This window comes from Mus caroli, chromosome 7 (assembly GCF_900094665.2).
Source record: "Mus caroli chromosome 7, CAROLI_EIJ_v1.1, whole genome shotgun sequence".
NCBI classification, from domain to species: Eukaryota; Metazoa; Chordata; class Mammalia; order Rodentia; family Muridae; genus Mus; species Mus caroli.
In genome coordinates, this window is record NC_034576.1 from 125,499,495 (window position 1) to 125,522,802 (window position 23,308).

Sequence of the window (23,308 nt, forward strand, 5' to 3'; positions counted from 1 at the left end):
GTCAACGTGACAGAATCTAGAATCACCTTAGAAACAAATCTCTGTGTGTGTCTGTGAAGAAGTATCTACATCTGGTTAATTGACGTGGGAAGATCCACTCTAAATGTGGGCCACAGCATTCCATCATCTGTGGCCCCAGACCGCAGAAAACTAGCTGAGTTAGGAGCTTTCGTCGTCTTCTGCTTTCTGAGCGTGGAGGCAGTGTGGTCTTGCTGCGAGCTGCCTCAAAAAACTGTCTATTGCAGTGCCTTCCCCATCATGGTAAACATCCCTTCCTAGAACTGGAAGCTGGGTTAAATCCTTCCTCCCTCACATTGCTTCTTGTCCTGCATTTTCTTACAACAGAGAGCAAAATAACTAATGCAGGATGCATCTTGAACTCAAAGAGCAAGAAATTTAAAAATCTGTAGCGATTACAACATAAGTGTGGACCCTCGAGTCAGGCAGCAAACTGCAAGTCACCAACATTAATTACAACGGGAAGTGTTGAGATAAGGCTTTGTTTTGGTTTGGGGTTTTTTTGAGGAGTCTCATAGCTGAGGATGGCCTTAAATTACTGATCCTCCTGCCTCCACCGGCCAAATGCTAGAATTACAGGCTTGTGGCACCCCATCCAACAAGATTTATTAAAGCAAGACAGACAGGACTTCAAGACCATTTGCCAAACCTGAGTCAGCCATTGAGTCACTACATTCAGATGCTACCATGAAACTAGACAGTGGTGACATAGGCCTGAAAATCCAGCTACTCAGGAGGCTGACACAGAAGGATCACAAATTCCAGGTCAGCCTGGGCTATAGGAAGCAGTAAAAGAACAATGCAAAACAGATGTTGTCATCATATCGGGGAACATTGTACAAACTTCATTCAGTTCTGGTTCCAATCATACGCTAGCTCACCAAGTGGATGACGTGGATTTTAATGTCAATTTGGTCACAACATGGACAAGTCAAAGTTTTAAGACGTGAGTGTGAAGCTGATCCTTGTGGAGTGTTGCTCAGACTTGCCGTGTAGAAGGAAGAGCTAGTAGGTGGAAAGTGAAATCTACCAACATAAAGAACTTAAACAGAACAGAAGCCAGGGAACTGTCAACCATCAAACTTAATTGTCAACCACAGGCATCCAGAAAACCTCAGTGACACCGAACCAAAGACAGAAGAGTTAGAAATCATGTTTCAGCCAAGTGGCTCAGGAATTAAAGTCACCAATCTCTAAACCTCAGACCATGCTAAACACCAGTCTAGAGCACAAGTTGGGTTCTAGCTGCCAAACTTCACAAACTGACTTCCATCCCTGGGACTCGCATGGTAGAAGCAGAGACCTGACTGCAGCAAGTTACTCTCTGACCTACTCTCATCACACATACACACACTTAATTTTTTAAAACTGGCCTACCTACAAACAAAAAGAAGAGTCAAGCCCCAAAATTGAAGAACTTGAAGATGCAGTTAAAGATTTAAATAAAGTATTCCCTATAGAAAGTAACATAGAGTTTGACACAGGAAGATGTGTCTCTGTTTCCATTCAAAAGAAACAAAGTCTTAGATGTAGACCTTTGAAAGTACAGGCTTGTGTGATAGACCAAAGTGATTCGGTGGAAGAAAAAGGGAAATCTGAAAAGCCTAAGGGAAGTTCAGAGTTTCCAAAGGAATGCAATACATACACCAAAGAAAACAAGAACACTTAAAGCATAGGATGAGAAAAGATTCCTCGAATCCACAGATGAACTACCTGGAAAAGATGGAACACCTTAGGGAACAACAGAGCAGGGTAAGCCTGTGGCTAAACCTAAAATGCTACATGTTGTCACAGAACTATGTGTCAACATAGTGTGTCTAACATGTGTCAAACCACTGAGTCTCAGCCACATGTTAGAAAGATCTGCTTAAGGAGAAAGAGCAACATCAGTGAAAACTCCTGAACCTAAAAAGCAGTATAAGATGTTCCTGCTTCAGTTTTTAAGAGACGGGCAGGGGTTAATTTAAAAACCAGCACTGGCAAACAACTACCTTCCCTATTCCCAATTCTTTTCAGGGAAAATTCAAGAAGCAGCTCAGTTGGTAGAGTGCTTGCCAAGTATCCCAGGGGCCCTGGGCTCAATCCTCAGCACTGTACAAACTGGCTATAGTAATACAGATCTAACAATTGGAAGGTAGAAAGAGAAGGGTTGTGAATTCAGTTATTCTTGGCTATATACAGAATTAGAAACCAGCCTGGACTATATGAGACCCTTTCTCAAAAAAAAAAAAGTCACAAAACAAAGTAGAACAGATCATAATTCAGCTACATAAAAGAGACGAGACTCAAACACATTCTGATGTTTTTCAAGTAGAAAATGTTCAGTATCTGGATATAGGAACTAACGTAAAAGGAAGAAGAGAACAATCATTTGATTGTTCAAGCAGGACACTTCACTTGCAAATGAAGAGAATGTGTCTCTGATTGAGCACAGCCTGAGCAGCAAGAACTTAGCTCATCAGACACCAAACAGGAGCAGGAACTTCCCAGGCTCTAAAACTGTGAGCAACAAACTTGCCATTTAAGAACCATCAAGTGCAGTGATTGTAATAGAATGAGGAGGCCATGTTCCAGCTCCAGCAAGCAGGAAAACTCAGCAGCTTCAGTCGTGAGTCTCTTACTTGATTGTCCAGAGGAGAAGGAGACTACTGGAACAATTGATGCTGGTTAGCTGGAGCTGGAGCTAAGAAATTAGTGGTGACAAAGAGGAGACCAACATCACTGAGGTGAAATCTGGGTAGTGTTTTCTGAGAGCACAAAGAAGCTGTATTCCAGAGATAGCCAACCAAGGTTGTACCTTATGCTGCAGCTGGACTTGGTAATGTGTAAGAGTCACTCAGGTGGCACTGGTTTCGAAAGCATGAAGGGGTCATGAAGAACAGCTGAGGCTTGGCACTGTGAGAGGCTATGGAAGGCCATTGGTGAAAGTGCAGCTTCAGTTGCAGCTTATGGCCCTGGATTGAAGGGGTCAGGCAAAGGAGTTGAGGCTTGGCACCATGAAGAGAGCCTATGAGAGGTTATTGGTGAAGACTAGTTGTAGTGGAAGACCCCAATATTGTAGAAGCCAGTACCATGGGATGATCACCAAGAACAGCAGCAGCAGTAGAGTGGGTCAAACTGCGTTTAGAGTGCTACATAGGGCAGAGCTGGAAAAGTGATGGCAGCCCTTTGTAGTAGCCCAGGAGATCATGTATGGATTCCAGACATTAGAACAAGAAGCTATGAAGTTGACTTGGAGCTCCCAAGATATTAAAGATGCCGGAGCAGGGGGATACCTGCTGAGGAAAGCAACAACACTCCTTCCTGAAAAGAAGGAGTGGAACCAGGCCATGAGAAAGCAGTCTGTTGCAGGCAACACAGATGAAAAAGGAGTTAGAGATCTGAAAACTGCTTTGACATCAGCCATGGAGATGCAGAGTATAGAGTTTGCCCAGCTGGTTCCCTATCTTGCTTTGGAAATTACAGTTAATTTATTGGTTGAATCTCAGAAGAGACTTAGAACTTTGGACTTTTAATGTTGTTGAGACTACTATAGACTATGGGGACTTTGGAAGTTGGACAAAATGTATTTTGCATTATGCTATGTTTAGGTATGGCCCCCATAGATTCATATGTTTGAACAAGCCTATGGGGGGCCAGGGAATGGAATGTTATGGTTTGTATATGCTCAGTCCAGTGAGTGGCACTATTAGAAAGTGTGGCCCTTTTAGAGTAGATGTGTCACTGTGTGTGTGTGGGCTATAAGACCCTCACCCTAGCTGCCTGAAATTTAGTTTTCCATTAGCAGCCTTAAGATGAAGAGGTAGGACTCTCAGACCTTTCTTACCATACATGAATAGATGCTGCCATGTTCTTGCCTTGATGATACTGGACTGAATCTCTGTACTTGCAAGCCAGCCCCAATTAAATGTTCTTTAGAAGAAGAAAAAACCACACCAAATGTATGCTCGTGTGGCTGCCCAGAGTTTGGCCAGTTTTGCTGACTTTTGTGCCTTGTTTTTAATTTTATTAATATTATTTTTTAAATGTACAAATGAAAGCATCATGCACAAAGATTAATCAGACCCAAAGTTTAAAACTTGATGAACTTTCATATAGTTAGAGTTGGCATTCCAAATAAAACTTGGGACTGCATACCACTCTAATGGCAGGGGTGCATGGCCAAAGAAGTGATTTGTTGCATTAGAATCCCATAGACAACTTATAATCATCATGGGTCACCTGGAAACTCCAGAAAACATGAATTGTTACCACTAAGTCACTGAAGGGGTCTCTGATAATAGCAACAGGAGTACCTGTCGATTTTATTTTGGAGAAAGTCTAGAGTTTTTTGTTGGCAGGTCTTATTCAAGGCAGTCCGAGTTGTTCAGGTACCCTGGGTAGCCTGTCCCTTCCAAGATAAAGCTAATTGTGACTGAAGGGCCATTCAGAGAGACAGATCATTATGGGATGACATCCCATACAACCTGCTGTTGACATATTTATTACCTATGGACATCCACAGGGGGTGTAGAGTGAGTGCCACATGGAGATGCTAAGCCTGTGAGTTGCTTTGCAGAGGACTACTTCAGGGAAAGATATGTTATTTCCCTGTGATGGTTAGTGTTAAATGCCAGCTTGGCAGAATCTAGAGTTTCTTGGGAGATGGGCTCCTGAGGATGCCTATAGATCATTTTCCTGATAATATTATTTGAAGGAGGAAGACCCATGCACTACTGGTGGCACTATTCTCTGGCTAGGATCCTGGGGTGTATAAGTGGAAAAAAAAGGAGCTGAGGCACAGCATGCACCCATTGCTTTCTGCTTACTAATCATGGATTCAGTGTGACCAGTAAGTCTCCTGGCCCTGCCAACATGTCTTCCTCACCTACTTTCATGTCTTCCCTGACATTTATCCCCCGGGAACTATGTGGTGGTTTTAACAAAAGAAACTCCATAGGCTCATGTATTTGAATGCTCGGCCTATAAATGATAGAACAGTTCTGGGAAGGATTAAGAGGTGTGGCCTTGTTGAAGACACTGTGTCACTGGGGGTGGGCTTTGGGGTTTCAAACCCCCTGCCTCTCTATCACTTACTCTCCCTCCTCTTCCTCTTCCTCTTCCCTCCCTCTCTCCCTCCCCCTTCTCTGTCATTCACTCTCTTTCCCTCCATCCCTTCTCCTCCACCCACCTCCAATTCTCAGGCTATATTATCCAAGCCTGTCTACGTGCTGCCCTGTTCACCATTCTGATAGTCATGAAGTGGCCCTCTGAAAATGTAAGCAAGCCCCTGATTAAATGATTTCTTATATAAGCTGCCTTGGTCATGGTATCTTTTCACAACCGTAGAAAAATAACTAAAATAAACTGCAAGCCAAAATAAAGCATATTGCCCTTTAAGTTGCTTTTGTCAGGGTATTTTATCATAACCCCTCAAGATTAGCTTCAACGACATTTCAGAACCCCAGTTATTCCTTTCCCATCTCTCCCTGAAGTATTAGTGGTTACTGTGTCTCCAGTGAATAATAAATAAAATAAACTATATGAACATATATATGTTGATTTGTTGTTTTCCTCTTTAAGGAATTGAGTCAGTATTAGCTCAGTTGGTAGAATATTTTCTAGATTGCACAAAACTCAGGGTTTGAGCCTCAATAGTCTACAAATTACATGTGGTTACACATACCTACAATCCCAGCACTGGAGAAGTGTAGGCACCAGAAGTTCAAGGTCATTGAATTAGAAGTTTAAGGCCATTTTTGGCTACACATTGAGTTAAAAGCCAGGCTTCATTATAGGAGAACTCATCTAGTTTTTTTATTTTTAATTTGAAATATAGTCTTGCTATATTATCCAAGCTGACCTCCAACACTAGGCTCAAAGGATCCTATTGCTCTCGCTTCCCAAACTCTCTCTCTCTCTCTCTCTCTCTCTCTCTCTCTCTCTCTCTCTCTTTGTGTGTTTCTCTTTGTGTGTGTGTGTGTTTCTGAGCTCAGACCCCAAAACCCTGGAAAGGGTGGACAAGTGTTTATCACTGCCCTATCGCCACAGAATTTTTATGGGTATGATTTAGACTTCATAAAGCTAGAGCTTATCCCTTCCTCTCTCCCAAACAACAAACAAAATAGAAAATAACCCTTCAATTTTATTTAGAGTTTTATAGTGATCCATTATGGAATACCTGTAAAGTACACTGCACACGCACAATTATGAAACATATTTACTCATTTGAGAAACTGAACTCCCTCTGTCCTTTCACTGGTTTCTCTTCCCCCACCTTCCCCATTCATGTCACCTAAACCTTGATTACTATTCACTTGTTCCTCAGTCCCGCAGACTATTTTGATTACATCTGTTGATTCTGAAACAGAGTTCAAGGAATTTGTAACCCCATCCCTAATTTACTCTCATGGTTACAAAGTTTTCCATTCTGTTCTTCACAACTCTCTCTTTCACAACTTTTTCCTCCGTTTCTTGCTGAGAACCCTACTCCCAGGCGAGCGCTCTAAGCTATGTTCCTAGTCACTTCCTAACATCTCAAAGGCATTGATTAGCACAGGACCTGACACAGTGTTGATTCCCCCACTAGAAGTTTGTTACATTGTTGAATGATCTAAATGGAGACAGAAATTTAATACATTAAACTTGCTTCTTTTGGGTAGACTCTCTGCCCTTCAGTCCTGAATTGACTATTTGTAAAAGTTACTGAGCGACAAGAAGCCACTAAGACTACATTTCCCAGAAAGGATTGCGGCACCACCACCATGTCCGGGCTCTTTAGAAACTTCCGGGTTGTGAGGGCGGAGCCTAAAGAATCCTCCAATGGTCTGACTAGACGAGGAACTTGGTCTGACAAACGTCATGTCCCGGGAGCCAATCAGCTGAAAGGTGGGTGGGCGGTGCGGGGGCGTCGTCACTGAACAGCGCCCGCCTATCGCGCCTTATCTTTGCAGCTTTAGTCCGTGCCTGTTTCTTGCCTCTTTCCCCACTGCTTGTTTCCCCGTTTCCATGTCCCTGGTGGGTGCCGCACCCCAGAACATCCCACGCACATGGCTTCCAGCTCGAGGGAGTCCTCGTTCTCTTCCTGCTCGTCGAGCTGTGACTTGGACGACGAGGGAGTGCGCGGCACCTGCGAAGATGCTTCTCTCTGCAAGAGGTGCCTGGGGACGCTGGGTTTGGGATGGGAGCTGGTGTCCCGAGCCTAGGTGGCTAGAGGGCCACTGACCAAGGCATACGCTAGGACACTGGGATGGGGCTGTCGCACTCATCTGGAACGGCCCTGGCTTCACACCTGGGAAGTGCACGGAGCAGGGAGGGGTTCATTTAAGTCACAATTAACGAATGTGTGTGAACCCGGGGTACCACGACAGGGAGTAAGTCGCTGAACAAAGCTTGCTAGATCTTAGCCTTCAGGAAAGACAGGGTGTGTTGCAAGTAATAACTACAGCTTTGCTGGGTTAGAAATGGAACTTTGCTTGGTAGGTTACAATCCTGTTGAAATTGGTCATTATTCCCCATTGTGCACCTGAAACTCAAGTCTATGAGGGAGGGGTAGATTGCAGGTCCCAGCGCCCGCTGTGTTTGTAGAATCAGCACTATACATAGGCCACAGTCTTTATGGAGTTATAGTAGGTGGTGGTGGGTCTTGTCAGTGCACAAGAAAACACAAAGCTTGCATGTCCTTCATTCCTGCAACAAAGCTATTGGGATAGTACACTGTGCCTTACTTTGAGCTAATTAGTAGGGTTTGCTTTCAGTGATTGCAAATACTTAAAGGAGCAAAACAGACATGGTGTTGACATACTAGACTCACAGCCTCATTGGGAGGAGCAGTAAACTCATACTTCAGTGTTGGGCTCTTGGAGATGCAGCAGTGTCTTTAGAGTTTGAAATTTATCCAGGGATGTTTAAACCGGCAAGAAAAAGCCTGAGACAAGGAAGTAGGATAATGTTCAGAACTAGGGAGGAGTGTGGGCTTTGGGACAATTAGGACAATGCCCTGGAGAGAGGCGTGGGCTGGGGGCCAGAGAGGTGTTATGGTGTGGGGAATACAAGTTTTGGGATGAAGTGTTGCACTCTTTGTAGGGTCTTAGAAACTAAGCAATGGGATTTTAAGCATCAGTCCTGGAGCCAGACTGCCCAAGCTATATAAACTTGGGCAAGTTCCTAATGTGTGTGTGTGTGTGTGTGTGTGTGTGTGTGTGTGTGGTGGGGGCATGCATATATGGGTGAATACCTGTGCATGCTAAAGGAGGATGTTGAGTGTCCTGCTCTATCGTTCTGCCTTGTTCCCTTGAGATAGGATCTCTCACCTTTTCAGCCAGACTGGTTAGGTAAGGAGCAAACCTTAGAGACCTCAGCATTCTTCCTGCCCCCAGCCCCCATCACGGGTTGCAGGTGTGTGAAAAGCCACGCCCTTCTTTTTTATTGTGCTGGGGATCCAACTCAGGTCCTCAGGCTTGTACAGAAAGTGTTCTTACCCACTGAGCCATCTCCCCAGCCCCGTAACTTTTTTTTTTTTTTTTGCCTTAGATTTCTTGTCTCTGAAGTAGGGGCTGGGGAGGCTAGGGAGAGAGCTTAGTTGGGAAAGCGCTTGCTGTGCAACCATTGTGATCTGAGCTCATATGCCTGTAACCCCCATCCTGGGGATTGGGAACAAGGGGTTCCCTGGAGCTCCCTGACCAACTTGGTCTAGCGAAATTGGCAAGTTCCAGGTTCAATGAGAAACCCTGTTTCAAAATATAAGGTGGACAGTGATAGAGGAAGACACCTGATATCAACCTCAGGACCGAGCATGTGCATGCATAGCTGTGTACATCTGCATGTGCAGGTGCGCCCGCGTACATCACACAGTAAAAGTGTGTGTGAGAAAGAGACAGAGACAGAGACAGACAGAAGCAGGTGTGGCGTGGCGGGTGGCAGCGATCTGGTCTCTTAAGTGGTTTTGAAGATTCAGTGATGCTCTCTCCTATCCACCATCAGTAGATCCTTTAGAGTAGTGGGCAGCGAGTGGGTGTGGCTGGAGGCTGTGGTTTGCATTCAGAGCTTTTTGCACTGGATCCTTGTCTCTGAGGATCTGGTTTGGGTTTTGTTGTTGTTGTTTCTGTTTTTTGTTTTGTTGTTGTTGAGGTTTTTTTTTTTTCCTTGTTTTGTTTTTCTACACAGGGTTTCTCTGTGTAGCCCTGGTTGTCTTGGAACTTGCTCTGTAGACCAAGCTGGCCTCCAATTCACAGAGGTCTGCCTGCCTCTGCCTCTTGGGTGCTGGGACTAAAGGTGTGTGCCACCACCATCTGCCAGATGTATATTTGTGTCTTCGTGGGTGCACATTGTGTTGGCAGGTCCTCTAGAGTTGGGGTTATAGGCAGTTATATGTGCTGGGAATTGAACTTAGGGTTCAGTACTTAATCTTAACCATTAACCACAGAGCCATTTCTTCAGCCCTATAAATTAATCCTTAAGCTATACGTGAGTATTCTGTGTCTCTTGGTTTCTGTGATACTGTAATAGGCATTCTTGAACAACTTTTTTTCAAATTACATTTATTCACTTTGTATATATGTGTCAGCAGGCAGTGTAGGGCAGGTCATTTCTCTTCTTTTACCCTGTCGGGCCTGGGTATTGAACTCAGAGCATCACATTTGGTTGCAAACACCTTCTTCCTAAGCCATCTTGCCTGTGAGACCAACATCTTCATTGTATCACATAAAACTTCTCAGTCTTGTCGAAGGTTGTGGTATCACTAGATGCTTGCCAGTGGGGCACATGAGCAAGTTATCCTTCTCTGCTGAGTCTTCCTTTCTTTTTTTAAAATGGGAATCATAAAGTTAGCATGCCTTTCGTATGTGAGGATTAAGTGTGATAATTGATACACGGTTGTTACTACAGGATTACTACAAAGTGAAGCTGTCAATAGCTCACTAGTAGTAGTTTGGATTTCCTTCCCGTCAGAATATTATCTGGTTGAAGTTGCTGAGCTTGTATTAGCAGTGGGTCTGGCTGGTTCCTGCCACTGTGAGTTATAGCATCAAATCCATAAGACAACATTTAAGAAGTCCACTGGTCCCCAGGGTACCTGCAGTTCTGTCACTGTGTGTTGGTTTGCCCCCTCCATTGGTACAGAGTCCTGGAACAGTGGTGAGGTTGTCTGTGTTCGGAGGCTGTGGTGAGGATTGAGTGTGGAGTGTTTTCAGCAGTGGCTGCAGCAGATGCTTCAAACTGGTTATCATTGCCACTCTTCTGTCATCAGAGTCGGGGCCTGCTTTGACACATAAGGTTTGTAATTACTTGGTTCCTGATGTGTCACTGTTGGTAGATGGTGCCTGTGAGAACTGTTGAGGAGGCCTTTAAAAAGGTTTGATGTATTTCTTTGTTTTCTTTTTCTTTCTTGGTATATATGTGTGTGAATTTTGTGTGTTGGTTAAGTGTTGGTGTGTGTGTGTGTGTGTGTGTGTAGGTTCATGATCCTGTGCACACCCATGTGGCGGCTGGAAAAGGATATCATAGGTGTCCTTTCATTAGACCTTATTCCTCCAAGGCAGGGTCTCTTGCAGAACCTGGAGCTTCCATTTTTCCGTTAGGTTTACAACCTGCCTGTCCTGTCAGTTGACCCACCCCACACTGGGATTACAGGCACGTGCAAGGCCAGGCTTGGCTTTTTGTGTGTGTGCTGAGATCATAACTGTCGAGCCATCTCTCCAATCCTGGATATTGTTTCTTGAGGGAGGGAATTTTCATTCTTTGAGACTTGGTTGATTGCTGTGAGGGGGCTGTCACGAAAAGTTCTCTTGCTCTCTTTTTATATGTCTTCTCTCCCATCCACGTTTTCACTCTAACATGACACAGTCAAGTTGGTGCCTTGCTGTTTGAACTTCTAGTCACCAGACTCATTTGCCAGATGAACCTCTTTGCTTTTTAAGGTACTGAGCTCCGTTATTTTGTTATAGTAACATGACTCAGACTCACCTCCTCTCCTTGTCTTCTCATTACGCTCACCATGCTGTGCTCTGGGTCACTCTGCTCTTTGTTTACAGTGACCCAGGGTCCACCACACCTGCACGGTGTCCTCTCAGATGGGTGCTCCATATTCTGTAAGTCCCTCCAGTTCATCAGCCTCCTTGTGACCATTCCTTCCTTCCCTGTACCTGAACTTCGATGCTTCCCTACAATGGCCTTTTCTTGTAGTCGTCTTCTTTCTCATATGTAGGATCCCCAAGGATCAGGTGTTTGAGATGTGTGTTCTTCAAATTGTTTTGTTTCCTTTTCCCATTTTTGAGGTTCGTTCTATCCAGCAGGACCCCTCCCCCAATGGCTGTTGTTTACCCTTTCTGAGTTAATCAGCTCCTTGAAGGCTTGCGTGTATGCTTCACCTCCTCTGGTCTTCCTTATTTCTTTCTTTCTAGGCATGGGCCTTGGGTACCCTTTCCAAACCCCACAGCTGGCCCCTGTTAGACAACCTTTGTAGGAACTGATGCAAGATATGGAACACTGTAAAATTTTTGTACCATCCTTGCACAAAGACCGTGCTAACCTCTGTGTCACTGCAATTTTAGATTATCTGCTGCTGAAACAAGCACCCTCCTTAGTTCTTGACATAGCCCCTGAGTAAACTCAGTGTCCTGTAAGCACTCAGTTTGCCTATATACCCTCATTCCTTTGTGACCACCCTTTCCCACCATAGTACCCTAGGTCTCCGTCTTGGTGCATAACCATCTTCCTCCTTTGCAGTTGCTTAGTCAGTTATTAGAATTCAGTCGACTTGCTCAGAACCATGGCTTTTCCTGTCCAGTCAGAGCGTAGAGTTCATAGTCCATCATTCAGCAATTGAGTTGGCATTGCCCACATCTGTCTTGTCCTTTGGTAATAGACCTCTTTAAATTAGGTAAGTAGTCAGAGGGTAGACAATAGCAAGAAGGTGTGGTCCAGCAGGGTATGGTGAATCTCAGAGAAATGGCACAACTTCTAGTTTCTATTTCCTCCTAGAATACTTGTGGTAGACACACAGTAGGGCAACTTGATACTACTGTGAATTTGTGTCTGCCAGCCTGGTCTGTACCCCTAACTGCTTCTCTGGACAACTCATTCTTACTTTTTTTTTTTTTTTTTAATTCTGTTTGTGTGTATATGTCTGTACACATGCACATGCGTGCATATACACGTGTACTGGTGCATGCACACACATGTGTCAAGTGTTTTAAGCTGTTGTACTCTATCTTATTTTTTTAAGGAAGAGTTTTTCACTGAGTCTAGAGCTCACAGATTCAGCTAGATTCTCTTGCTAGTGAGCTCCAGGGTCTACTTATCTCAGCCTTACCCCCAGCCTGGGGTGGCAGCTGCACAGTTTCTGGCTTTTTACGTGAGTGCTGGGGATCTAAATCCAGGTCATCTGCTTTACTTGCCCAGGAACTGCTTTGTTTCCTAGGAAAGCTGGGCTTACAGACACTCGTGGTAGGCTTTAATGTTCATCCTAGGTCCTAGGGGTTAAAATTCGGATTCTTATGCTTGTGTGTCAAAGCAGTTTACCTACTAAGCCATTGCCCTAGCACCTGGTTTGTTTGTTTTTGAGATGAGGTTTCAATGTGTAGCTTAGACAGGTCTTGAACTCCTGTCTTCATATCTCCTACGCTGTGAGCAGCTGGGACTGAATTCCATACTTTATCTACTTGCAAACTTGACTTCTGTTTCCATCCAGGATACTTGTTGACAGAGGGCACAGAAGCCTTCAAGTGGAGCTGCATTTGTGTTCCTGTAAGAACCTTAACAGTCCTTTCCTGGAGGACATTTGTCTCTGTCCGGTAGAACACACTTGTAGCTAGAAAAGATGATTTAATAGCTGGAGTCTCTCAATAAGAGGTTGCAGAAAATACATCTTAGGATGTGTGCTTCAGCTGGGTTGTTCGTAGGAGGGTCCATGAAACAGCTGTGCTGTGGATCAAACGCTAATAGCCGAGGCCAGGCAGCTCTGTTGGCGAGGCACACTCAGGAAGTTAGAATGTTTGTCTAGAGAAGGATTGAAGGGGCAATAGAAACCCAGTCACTTGTCAGCTAGAAGAGAGGGGGCTTGGTATCTTTGTGGGTGACACAATGCCTGTGCTACTTAGTGTTTGTCAGTTTGACACAAGCTCAGGTCATCTGGGGAGAGGGAACTTCAAATGAGAAAAAGTCTCCATGAGAGTGACTTGCAGACAAGTCTGTGGAGCATTTTTTGGATTAATGATTAATGTGGGAGGGCCCTGGCCACTGTGGCCAAGTGACAGTACTTCCTGGGGGGCGGCATGGGGGGGGTGGGGGGGAAAGGTGGCCCTGAGTTGTCTAAGAGAGCAGGCTGAGTAAGCCATGGGGAGCAAGCCAGGAAGCCAGGGCTTCTGCTTTGGTGCCTGCCCTGACTTGTAGTCATGCTAGACTGTGATTAGGGCATGTAAGCCAAATAAACCCCTTCCTTCCTGAGTTGCTGTAGTCATAGTGCTTTATCACAGAGATAGAAAGCAAGCTAAGACAGGGATCTTGTTTTTAACCTGTGTTTAGAATTTAGCAGTGCATATAATCTGCATCCCTTGTCATTCCTGCAGAATGCCTTATGCTAGTGTTCTGCAAAATTGTTTATACCCAGCAGGAAAACATCATGGCCTCACTGTAGGTACCAAGCCAGCTGCCCCCAAACGAAGGGCTAGCTCATGCTAACTAGCTAGTTCCTAGAGGCCAAGGCTGCTTTCTGTGCACAGTAGAAGAGTGAATCTTCACAACATGCACAGAGGCTGCCAGGCATGACCAGAAACATTGACAGAGGCAGAGCAGTGTGTTAGGGGAACTTGACAGAGGTGGGCACTGGGCAGCAGGAGAGTCTGCAGAGGGATGAAGGCAAGACCCATAGAAGGCAGAAGGCGGCGTCATCCTCGGGGATGTTAAGTAGTGGACGGACAGGGTCTAGCAGCACTCCTCTACTGGCTGTGCAGGAGATGGGCAGTGGAAAGGGAGCTTTCTCTCTGCTCCAGCCCTGTTCTCTTCCCCCTCACTCAGTCTCTTCATACAGATCCTTACTCTGCTCAGGGTGACTTTTTACATTTTATAAAAAAATTTTTTAATCTTTTTTTGTTTTTTTTGTTTTGTTTTGTTTTGTTTTGAGACAGGGTTTCTCTGTATAGTCCTGGCTGTCCTGGAACTCACTCTGTAGACCAGGCTGGCCTCGAACTCAGAAATCCGCCTGTTTCTGCCTCCCAAGTGCTGGGATTAAAGGCGTGTAAATTTTTTTTTTTTTAATAATCACAAATATTGTCCTGTCACTTGAACATCTTCCAGATCCCTATTATCCACAGGTACAACTCTACATACAATGTGATGTTTGATCCACGGTGGCTTTTTAGGATCTGGTCACTCTCCATTGGATTGCCACCTAATTAAAAATACCTACTCAGATGTCTCAGAATGACCTCAGATGCTCTACTGCTAACCTAGCCTGCTAAAGATTACCCAGACACGGTCTTCCTCTCCTGACCCTACTCCATCGGTCACTAGGTCACAGGTAAAACAGGGAGACGTGGTCTTACAAGTCTTCCACTTATGTGGTCTGTTACCTAGATCCATTGTTTTTCCCCTTAAAGTATTTCTGGAATCTACTTCCTTCTTTCCTTCCACCTTTGCTCCTGGTTTCCTGGTGCAAGGTGAGGTTAGGTATGATCAGAGTTAAGGCACTCCTCTGCCTCCTGGGCTTCCTCAGTCATTCTTTCTTCTACTCCTTAAGTCATAGTGAAGCCGGAAGTTGTAAAAAGCTGTCTGGATTGTGTCCCTCCATGGTTTAATAGTTTCCTGTTGACAATGGCCTTACCCAGTTTTGCAGGGTCCTGCTTGTTCTGATATAGGTCCCCAGTATCACTTCACCCTACTACTCGGCCTCCCTCTCAGCTCTCCTTCCTCAGAGCCATCAAGCATGCTGGTCCCTCTGCTTCAGATTAGTTGGTTTCATGTCAGTTTATAGACTTGTACTTACATTCACCCAGAATTTTTTTTTTTTCCGAGACAGGGTTTCTCTGTGTAGTCCTGGCTGTCCTGGAACTCACTTTGTAGACCAGGCTGGCCTCGAGCTCAGAAATCCCCCTGCCTCTGCCTCCCNAGTGCTGGGATTAAAGGTGTGCGCCACCACGCCGGGCTCAGAATTCTTTCCTGAGTGCCTGCTTTGTTTATGGAAGTGGTGTTCTAGACTTTAGCTATAGAAGTAAACAAATCAAATGGAGCTCTTAGAAACCAGACAGGAAGCAAGCCACATATGTGTCATGCCAGATATGATTTCAAGGTGGAAAGGTCAGAGAAGGTCCCACTGAGAAGATACATCTGCAGCAAACACTTGCAGAAGCTGAGGGAGTGCGCCCTGGAGACATCTGAGGAAACAGAATCCCAGGCAGAAAATAGAGCGGAAATGGTCCCACGCCTGCTGGACTTGTTTTATATGCAGCAATACAGAGTGATTGGGAGGGAGAAGAGGCTGTGCATAATAGGTTCTTGGAACTTAATCGATCCTTAATATTATTGTATGTGTCTGAGTGCTTTGCCAGAATGTATGTGTACCACATGCACGCCAGGTGACCACTAAGGTCAGAAGTGGGCATTGGATCCTGTGGGACTGGAGTTACAGATGGTTGTGAGTGATGGGAATCAAAACTGGGTCCTCTGGAAGAGCCCAAGTGCTCCTAACCACAGGCAACTTTCCACCTCCTCTTGTAGCTTTTCTCTTATGAGTTAGGAGCCATTAGAGGATTTTGAGGGGGAGAATGAAGTAGCCTGGGTTTTTAAAGGCTGAGAACAGACGGTAGGAAGCAAGGATGGAAGCAGGGAGACGAAGACTGTTACCGCCAGGAATATCTTAAGCGAGAGCTGCTGGTATTCAGGGCAGGGTGGTCATGGGGCAGGACTGCAAAGCCATCCCATTCATGATGTGGAAGGTGGAGCGGCTGATAGAAGTGCTGACTGATGGCCGAGGACTCTTAAGATTATTCTAGGTTGTTTGGCTTAGCTCAGGTGGGATGGGGCTCCCTCAGACACCTCGATACATAACATGACCTGCATGGCTTTGGGATTGACCTGATTGGGGTGAATGGAATGAAGAAACGACATGTACAGATACATACTGAAAAAGGTGGAATTGGATGGGCCATGCTTCTGAAGGAGATGCACCAGCAGCCTAGAAACTCAGTGTACTGGCTGGTTTTATGTGTCAGCTTGACACAGGCTGGGGTTATCACAGAGAGATCCAGCTGTGGGGCATTTTCTCAATTAGTGATCAAGGGGGAAGGGCCCCTTATGGGTGATGCCATCCCTGGGCTGGTAGTCTTGGTTCTATAAGAGAGCAGGCTGAGCAAGCCAGTGGAAGCAAGCCAGTAAGAAACATCCCCCCCCATGGCCTCTGTATCAGCTCCTGCTTCCTGACCTGCTTGAGTTCCAGTCCTGACTTCCTTGGTGATGAACAGCAGTATGGAATAAGTAAGCTGAATAAACCCTTTCCTCCCAACTTGCTTCTTGGTCCTGATGTTTGTTCAGGAATAGAAACCCTGACTCAGACACTCAATGTGCTTTGTTATGTGCTGCTGAACAAGAAGTCAAGTTAGCTGATCTCTGTAGGAGAGGAGTCTCAGGATGCAGTCACCCCGGAGGAGGAGGCAGCGGCTGAGACTTTCTGCACACGCTGCCAGCATTTGTACGAGGACTAGGAAAAGGTTTAGCTGTTACTCCGAGCCTGACCTGGTGAAGGCCTTGCCGTTACCATGGGTCTGAGGCATTAAGGTGCATGACATGGCTGCGCCCATATCAGCAGACACATTCACTCAGTACTTGATCTGTTCCCCATACCCACAGGCACATGCCTCTGTCAATTGTCTAGCACCCAAGTGTATTCTTGTGGTCAGCAGCTCAGACATCATTCAAAACCTCATTGCTTAATGTTTGTATCTTCCAGGAGAGTGATTCACCACAGAGCAGGGGTGCCCGTTATAAACACACAGTGAACATTTGTCAAATGAGAAACTGAATCCAAGTGGCATTAAGGATTATATTCCTGATGGGTGAAGTCCTGTGAGTGGTCAGTGTATTACAGAAACCAGACCAGGCCTGAGACTGACATTCCTCTGAGCTATTATAGAACGTAATGATTTCTCAACACAAGTGACACAGGAGCAGGCCATATGGTCATTTCTAGGCAAAGTTAGATTTGCCCTGAGGGCTTTGGCGCCAGCCTTTCTGGTGTACTGATTATATCTTTAGAGCTGTGCACCAAAGAGCAAGGTAGAGATTTTGATCTAAAATATTTTCAAAGCTGGTTCTGCTTTCCATTTCAAGAGAAAATAAACTATTGTAGAAGTGGACCATTCTAGTCAATAAATGAGCTTCTAAACTTGCTTGTAAATGAAGAAAATTATGCCATGTTTCCGCCTACCGATCCACCTCTTTCTTTCCTTCCTTCCCTCCCTTCCTCCTTCCCTTCCTCCCTCCCTTCTTTTCTTCCTTCCTGTTTCTGATTTATTTCTCTATCTCCCAGGTGGCTTCAAGTTTATTACCTCCTGCCTCTCTGGGAATGCATACACACCTTACCAGGCCACCTTTTGCACCTTACCAGACTGAGTTTCTGTTTTCTTTTTTAAATTTACATTTGTTTGTCTGCTTGTTTGTATATGTGCATTCATACATTGTTACAGTTGAATACATAGGATAATCTGTGGGCGTCAGTTCCCTTTCTGCATGGGGATTGATCTCAGGATGTAAGCACTTGGCAGCAAGCACCTTTAGCTGCTGAGCTAGCTCACTGGTTCCAAAGCTTAATTGTTTATTTTTTAAGTTTTAAATTTTTTTAATGATTTTTTTTTTATTTTACATGCATTGGTGTTTTGTCTGCATGTGTATCTGCATGTAGATCTCTGGAAATGGAATTATAGATAGTTGTGAGCTGCCATGTGGGTGCTAGGAATTGAACCCAGGTCCTCTGGAAGCTAAGCCATCTCTCCAGCTCCAGAACTTTAAAAGGACAGTGGTAAGCATTCCCTCCCTCACAGGGGACACTTTGTCCCTGTGGTTTCACAGCAGTCTGTCTCATTCTACTCCGCGTCTGTGCGGACTCTACTGTATATCTTCTTCCGAGTGTATTAAAACTGTTCTAGTGTTGCTATTTAAGTCGTACTATGTAGCCAGGAGATGGCTCCACAGATAAGACCACTGGTGGCTCTTCAAGAGGACCTGGGCTCAGTTGTCCAGCACCCACCTGGCAGCTCATAACCACCTCTAACTCCAGTTCCCGGGTATCTGACAGTCTTTTTTGGCCTCTCAGTGTACTAGGGCATAAATATACAGACATACATGCAGACAAAACAGTCATAGTCATCAAATTTTTAAAGAATAGTGTCTTAGTTAGGGTTTCACTGCTGTGAGCAGACACCATGACCAAGGCAAGTCTTATAAAAACAACATTTAATTGGGGCTGGCTTACAGGTTCAGAGGTTCAATCCATTATCATCAAGGTGGGAGCATGGCAGTATCCAGGCAGGCATGGTGCAGGCAGAGCTGAGAGTTCTACGTCTTCATCCAAAGGCTGCTAGTGGAAGACTGACTTAGAGTGAGAGTATTAAGCCCACACCCACAGTGACACACCTACACCAACCAGGTCACACCTATTCCAACAAGGCCACACCTCCAAATGGTGCCATTCCCTGGCCCAAGAATATACAAACCATCACAAATAGGAAGGAGGAATAAAATTATATTGTGGCCACCACCACTTCTCCATATGTTTTCCAGTGGTGACCCCTGCGGTGAAGTTGACAGAGTCATACAGAGAGAGATTGGATGAGTTTACATTCCTACCCAAAGTGAACATGTTATGAATTATGGAATATTCTCAGTTTCTTAAGTTGTTTATCAACTACCAGGTAGAAAATATTCTCTCTTGTTAATTTGTAACGGGTAGTAGCTCTTATTTTAATTCACAGTTACCAGTTAGGATGTCCATTTTTAAGCTGGCTGTTGGGTTTACATGGATGCTCGCCACTTCATCTTTCTCCTGGGTTGACATTCTCCTGTTTTCTGCTTTTTTTTGGTTTTGTTTTCACAGTGTAGGGGTTGAACCCAGGGCCTTGGATTGGTACTAGGCAAGTGCTGTGCTGAGCCACATCCTTACTGTTGGTTATTTATATTCCTATTGTTGACTTGTAAGACTTTGAACACCAAGGACTGTAAATTTTCCCTCTACATTTTTGTTTTGTTTTGTTTTGTTTTTTGAGACAGGGTTTCTTCGTGTAGCCCTGGCTGTCCTGGAACTCACTCTGTAGACCAGGCTGGCCTCAAACTCAGAAATCCGCCTGCCTCTGCCTCCCAAGTGCTGGGATTAAAGGCGTGCGCCACCACCGCCCAGCTCTTCCCTCAACATTTGATGAAGTATTTTCTGTAAGGCTGATGTGTGTTTAAATTTCGGTTAAATTGTTTGGTGTATTTCATAGTAATGGAAGTTATTAGTGTTTAGGCTACTGTGTCTGACACTTGCTAGCTGTGTGCATGTGTGTGTGTTCACATGTATGTTTGTATATGCGTGCACACATGCATTTATGGAAGCATGTGAATGTCAGGTGTCTTTCCGTGATCACTCTCCATCTTTACTTTTGAGACGGAGTCTCATGGAATCTGGACCTCATTGGTCAGTTAAGCTCTGGCCAGTGAGTGGCAGGAATCCACCTGTCTCTGCCCTATACCATGGTGGAGTCACAGGCATACACCAGTGTGCCTGACTCTATGGGCTCTGGGGACTCTCAACTCAGGTCCTGTTGTGCATGGCCGGCACTTTCTCAAGTGAGCCACCTAGTGCAGTCTTTACTTTCTGACTAACCCTTAAGGAAGGCCACACTGTAACAGTTTCTTTCTGCACTTCTATGATTTGAAGAAAGGTTACATTATCTATGTTACAAAGGTGCAGGGCTAACTCTACCCCTTTGTACTGACCGCTCTGACTTAAGCACACTTTGCCTGTGTACTCAGTCTTCATGCGCTGTAGTGCACCAGTGGCGTCCACCTCACAGTGCTGTAGTGCACCAGTGGCGTCCGCCTCACAGTGCTGTAGTGCACCAGTGGCGTCCACCTCATTTTGCAGCTGAAGTTGCTTTTGCTCATTTTGATGACTGAAATCATGGACTTAAAAGTTCCGTAGTTGTCTTTTATCCAGGGTCCCATTCCTTGTTTCTTCGGATAAGGGACGTTTATAGAGCTCTCCTGGTTCGTTTGATTGGCCATGCTTTGGAAAGGAAGAGTGAAAGCAGATGTTGACAGAAGCTGTATGCCTCGAGCCCCCTTCCATCGAGGGAGCAGTCTCCTCTGGGAGAGCCTACTGAGTAAACTTCTTTTTTTTTGTTGTTGTTTTGAAACAGGATCTCTCCAGGTAGTCATGTTGTCCTGGAGCTTTCTATATAGACCATGCTGGCCTCACACTCACAGAAATCCATCTGCCTCAGCCTCCCGAATGCTGGATTTAAGGTGTGTGCCACCGTCAGGGAGATAAGAGCTGTATTCCCAGCCCTTCTACATTCTTTAATAAATCATATAATACATATTATTTATTTTTTCTGTTTTGACATAGGGTTTCACTGTGAAACCCTGGTTGGCTGGAATTTGCTGTACAGATTAGGCTGACCTCAGACTCACGGAGTACTGGGATTAAAGGTTTGTTCCAGCATGTTTTTGTATCCAGTGTATTCTTTGAGGTTTATTCATGTGCATATCAACAGAGATACACAGACCCAGATAATAAAGTGGATTTTAATCAGTAAAGCTCCCGCAGTCCACTCCAACTCAATCCAGTGCAAACTGAACGGAACTTCTTGTTCAATAGAAATGACAGGCTGAAGAGTGAGACAACGGAAGTGTGCAGGAGCTCAATGGGGCTAGGGTGTTGACAATTTACAAATCCTTAGAAGACAAGAGTGGCTCATGTAAAATCTCCCGATAATGCTAACTAGTGTTGGTGAAGTTAGGTTCTTGCCCTACCTCAGGGGCTGGGAGACAGACAGGGCCCTGCTCAGGTGTTGCCTGGAACAAACAGTAACATCCTTTTGCAGTCTCAGATTTTCTTAGACATTTACCCTAAGATGGCTTAGGGTCATCCTACAGATGGGTCCTTAAGCTGTTAGCAATTAAAGCCTATGGCTAAGCTGTAGTCAACAAAGTAGGCTCAGGAGCTTGGCTGAGTATTTGGTCAGAAGTCGGCCAATCCTGTATCTGTTGTCTGATTTGTTCATTTACTTGTTCTTGTTCCTGTATGGGCCATTGTAAATAGGCTTTGGTCAGCACTTTTTTCTGTCTTTCACTTCTCTTGTGTTCTTTTTGTTTCGTAGTTGCCCCGTGGTAGCAATGCAATATTCTGAAAATATCTTAAGAGATAGGTAATGTAAGCATTCATTCTAAGTTACCGAAACTTTGGCTAGACCTCACAGCCAGAGTTAACAATACACTTTGAGGTCACTTAAGACTGATAGCCTACTGTGTACTCAAACTGTTTGTTTAACCTGCCTTTAGGAGAACAATGTAACAATCAACCTGACTTGCCCTAGATTCTCTTAAAGTCAGCTTTTACAGCCCTAGCTAGTGCATAGCTGCAGGTTTCAGTTCTGTGCTCTTCCATTTCTCTGACCGACCGGAGGAATGCACGGGCGTTGTTAGCTGAGAGCAGCAGACACAAAGGCTGAGAGCAGTTCCCTAAGATCTGCAGAAAGGTTGAAAGCACCCGTTGATGGACGCTGGTTGATAATGTTTGTTATCTGGTCAGGTGGGATCAATTGGAACCAGTGACTTAACCTCTTGTAAAACTTGGTTAAAGATTTCTGTCAAGTCTCCCATCCCTTCCCCACGTGATGCACTCTGTGCTGTTCAGTAAATACAGAACAAAGCTCTTTGTGAGGGACAGACTCATACACAAAGACACAGGTACATGTAGAACACACAGATCCAGGGACGGATTTACAAGACAGCTTTCAGGCAGGCACAGATTTAAACTCATGCCACAGACAGACAGAGGGCAGAAGACACAGGGAGAACAAAGTAGGGAATTTGAACCTGGACTCAAAGGACTCCAAGGGGAAGTCGTTTTATTTCTCTTCTTCATGCCACACTGATGCATTATGGGTGACTCAGAGTTAGTTACCAATTTGTTACAGTTGTCAAACCCAGTCATAGGTGGGTTCATCTTCAACAGGCACACTGGTCTCCCTCCTGGTTTGTGTGTTTACAAGCCCTCCAGTGATGCAGCAGAACTCCAGTCGCATGTGGCATTGCCACTGTATGTGAAATGCATCTTATTATGGTTTTAAATTACATTCTGCTGGTGACCAATGGCCATCAAACTCGTTTTCATGCATTCATTGCTGTTCCTTGGTCTTTTGCCTACTGTGTTAAAATCTTTTGCCTGTTTTTATTGATGTTCATTTGTTGGAGGTCATTAAAGATTCTAGGTAGAATCTTTTTTAAGGTTTATTGATTTATTTCATGTATATGAGTACACTGTAGCTGTACAGCTGGTTGTGAGCCATCATGTGGTTGCTGGGAATTGAATTTAGGACCTCTGCTCCCTTTGGTCAGCCCCACTTGCTCCGGTCAACCCTGATTGCTCCTGCCCTGCTCGCTCTGGCCCAAAGATTTTATTATTATTATAAATAACTACACTGTAGCTGTCTTCAGATGTACCAGAAGAGGACATCTCATTACAGATGGTTGTGAGCCACCATGTGCTTGCTGGGATTTGAACTCAGGACCTTCAGAAGAGCAGTCAATGCTTTTAACCTCTGAGCCCCTAGGTAGAATCTTTTGTTAGGCAAACATGTTCTGTGTGCATGTATCTACATACAGGAAAATAAAACACTGGAATATCATTTGTGATAGGGCAAAAGATAAACTACTCATGATAGGAATAAATCTAATGAGAGATATGAAACCTCTCCACACAGAGACCTGCTTTGCTTCGTGAGATTAAAGGTTTAATTGTAGATGTACTTTCTCACATTGGAGGTAGGGCATTGCTAAGACATCTGAGCCAAGTATGGGGTTGTGCACACCTGTAATCACAGCATGTCTGAAGCGGAGGCAGAAGGATTAAGAGTTTAAAAGGCCATTTATAGCTATATAGTGAGTTTAGGGACAGCCTGGGTCCCTGCCTCAGAAACAGAATAAAACAAAAAATGGATTTCTGTTCTATTCAAGTTGATATATAGAGTCATTGCACTCTGGTCTAAATTCAGTCTATCTTTTTTCTTTTCTTTTTTTTTTTTTTTTTTTTTGAAGAAATAACAGTTATATAATTTGTACT

At 44.7% G+C, this 23,308-nt stretch overlaps 1 protein-coding gene across 1 annotated transcript in view; it reads left to right on the top strand.

The window, feature by feature from the left end:
• The first annotated feature begins 6,880 nt into the window (after positions 1 to 6,880).
• The window catches only part of Lcmt1 (leucine carboxyl methyltransferase 1), a 53,068-nt gene continuing 36,640 nt past the window's right edge, over positions 6,881 to 23,308 (top strand). Inside the window, exon 1 of the mRNA XM_021167664.1 lies at positions 6,881 to 7,153. Within this exon, the coding sequence (XP_021023323.1) occupies positions 7,047 to 7,153 (107 nt within the window). The 5' untranslated portion in view covers positions 6,881 to 7,046. The remainder of the gene's footprint in view (positions 7,154 to 23,308) is intronic.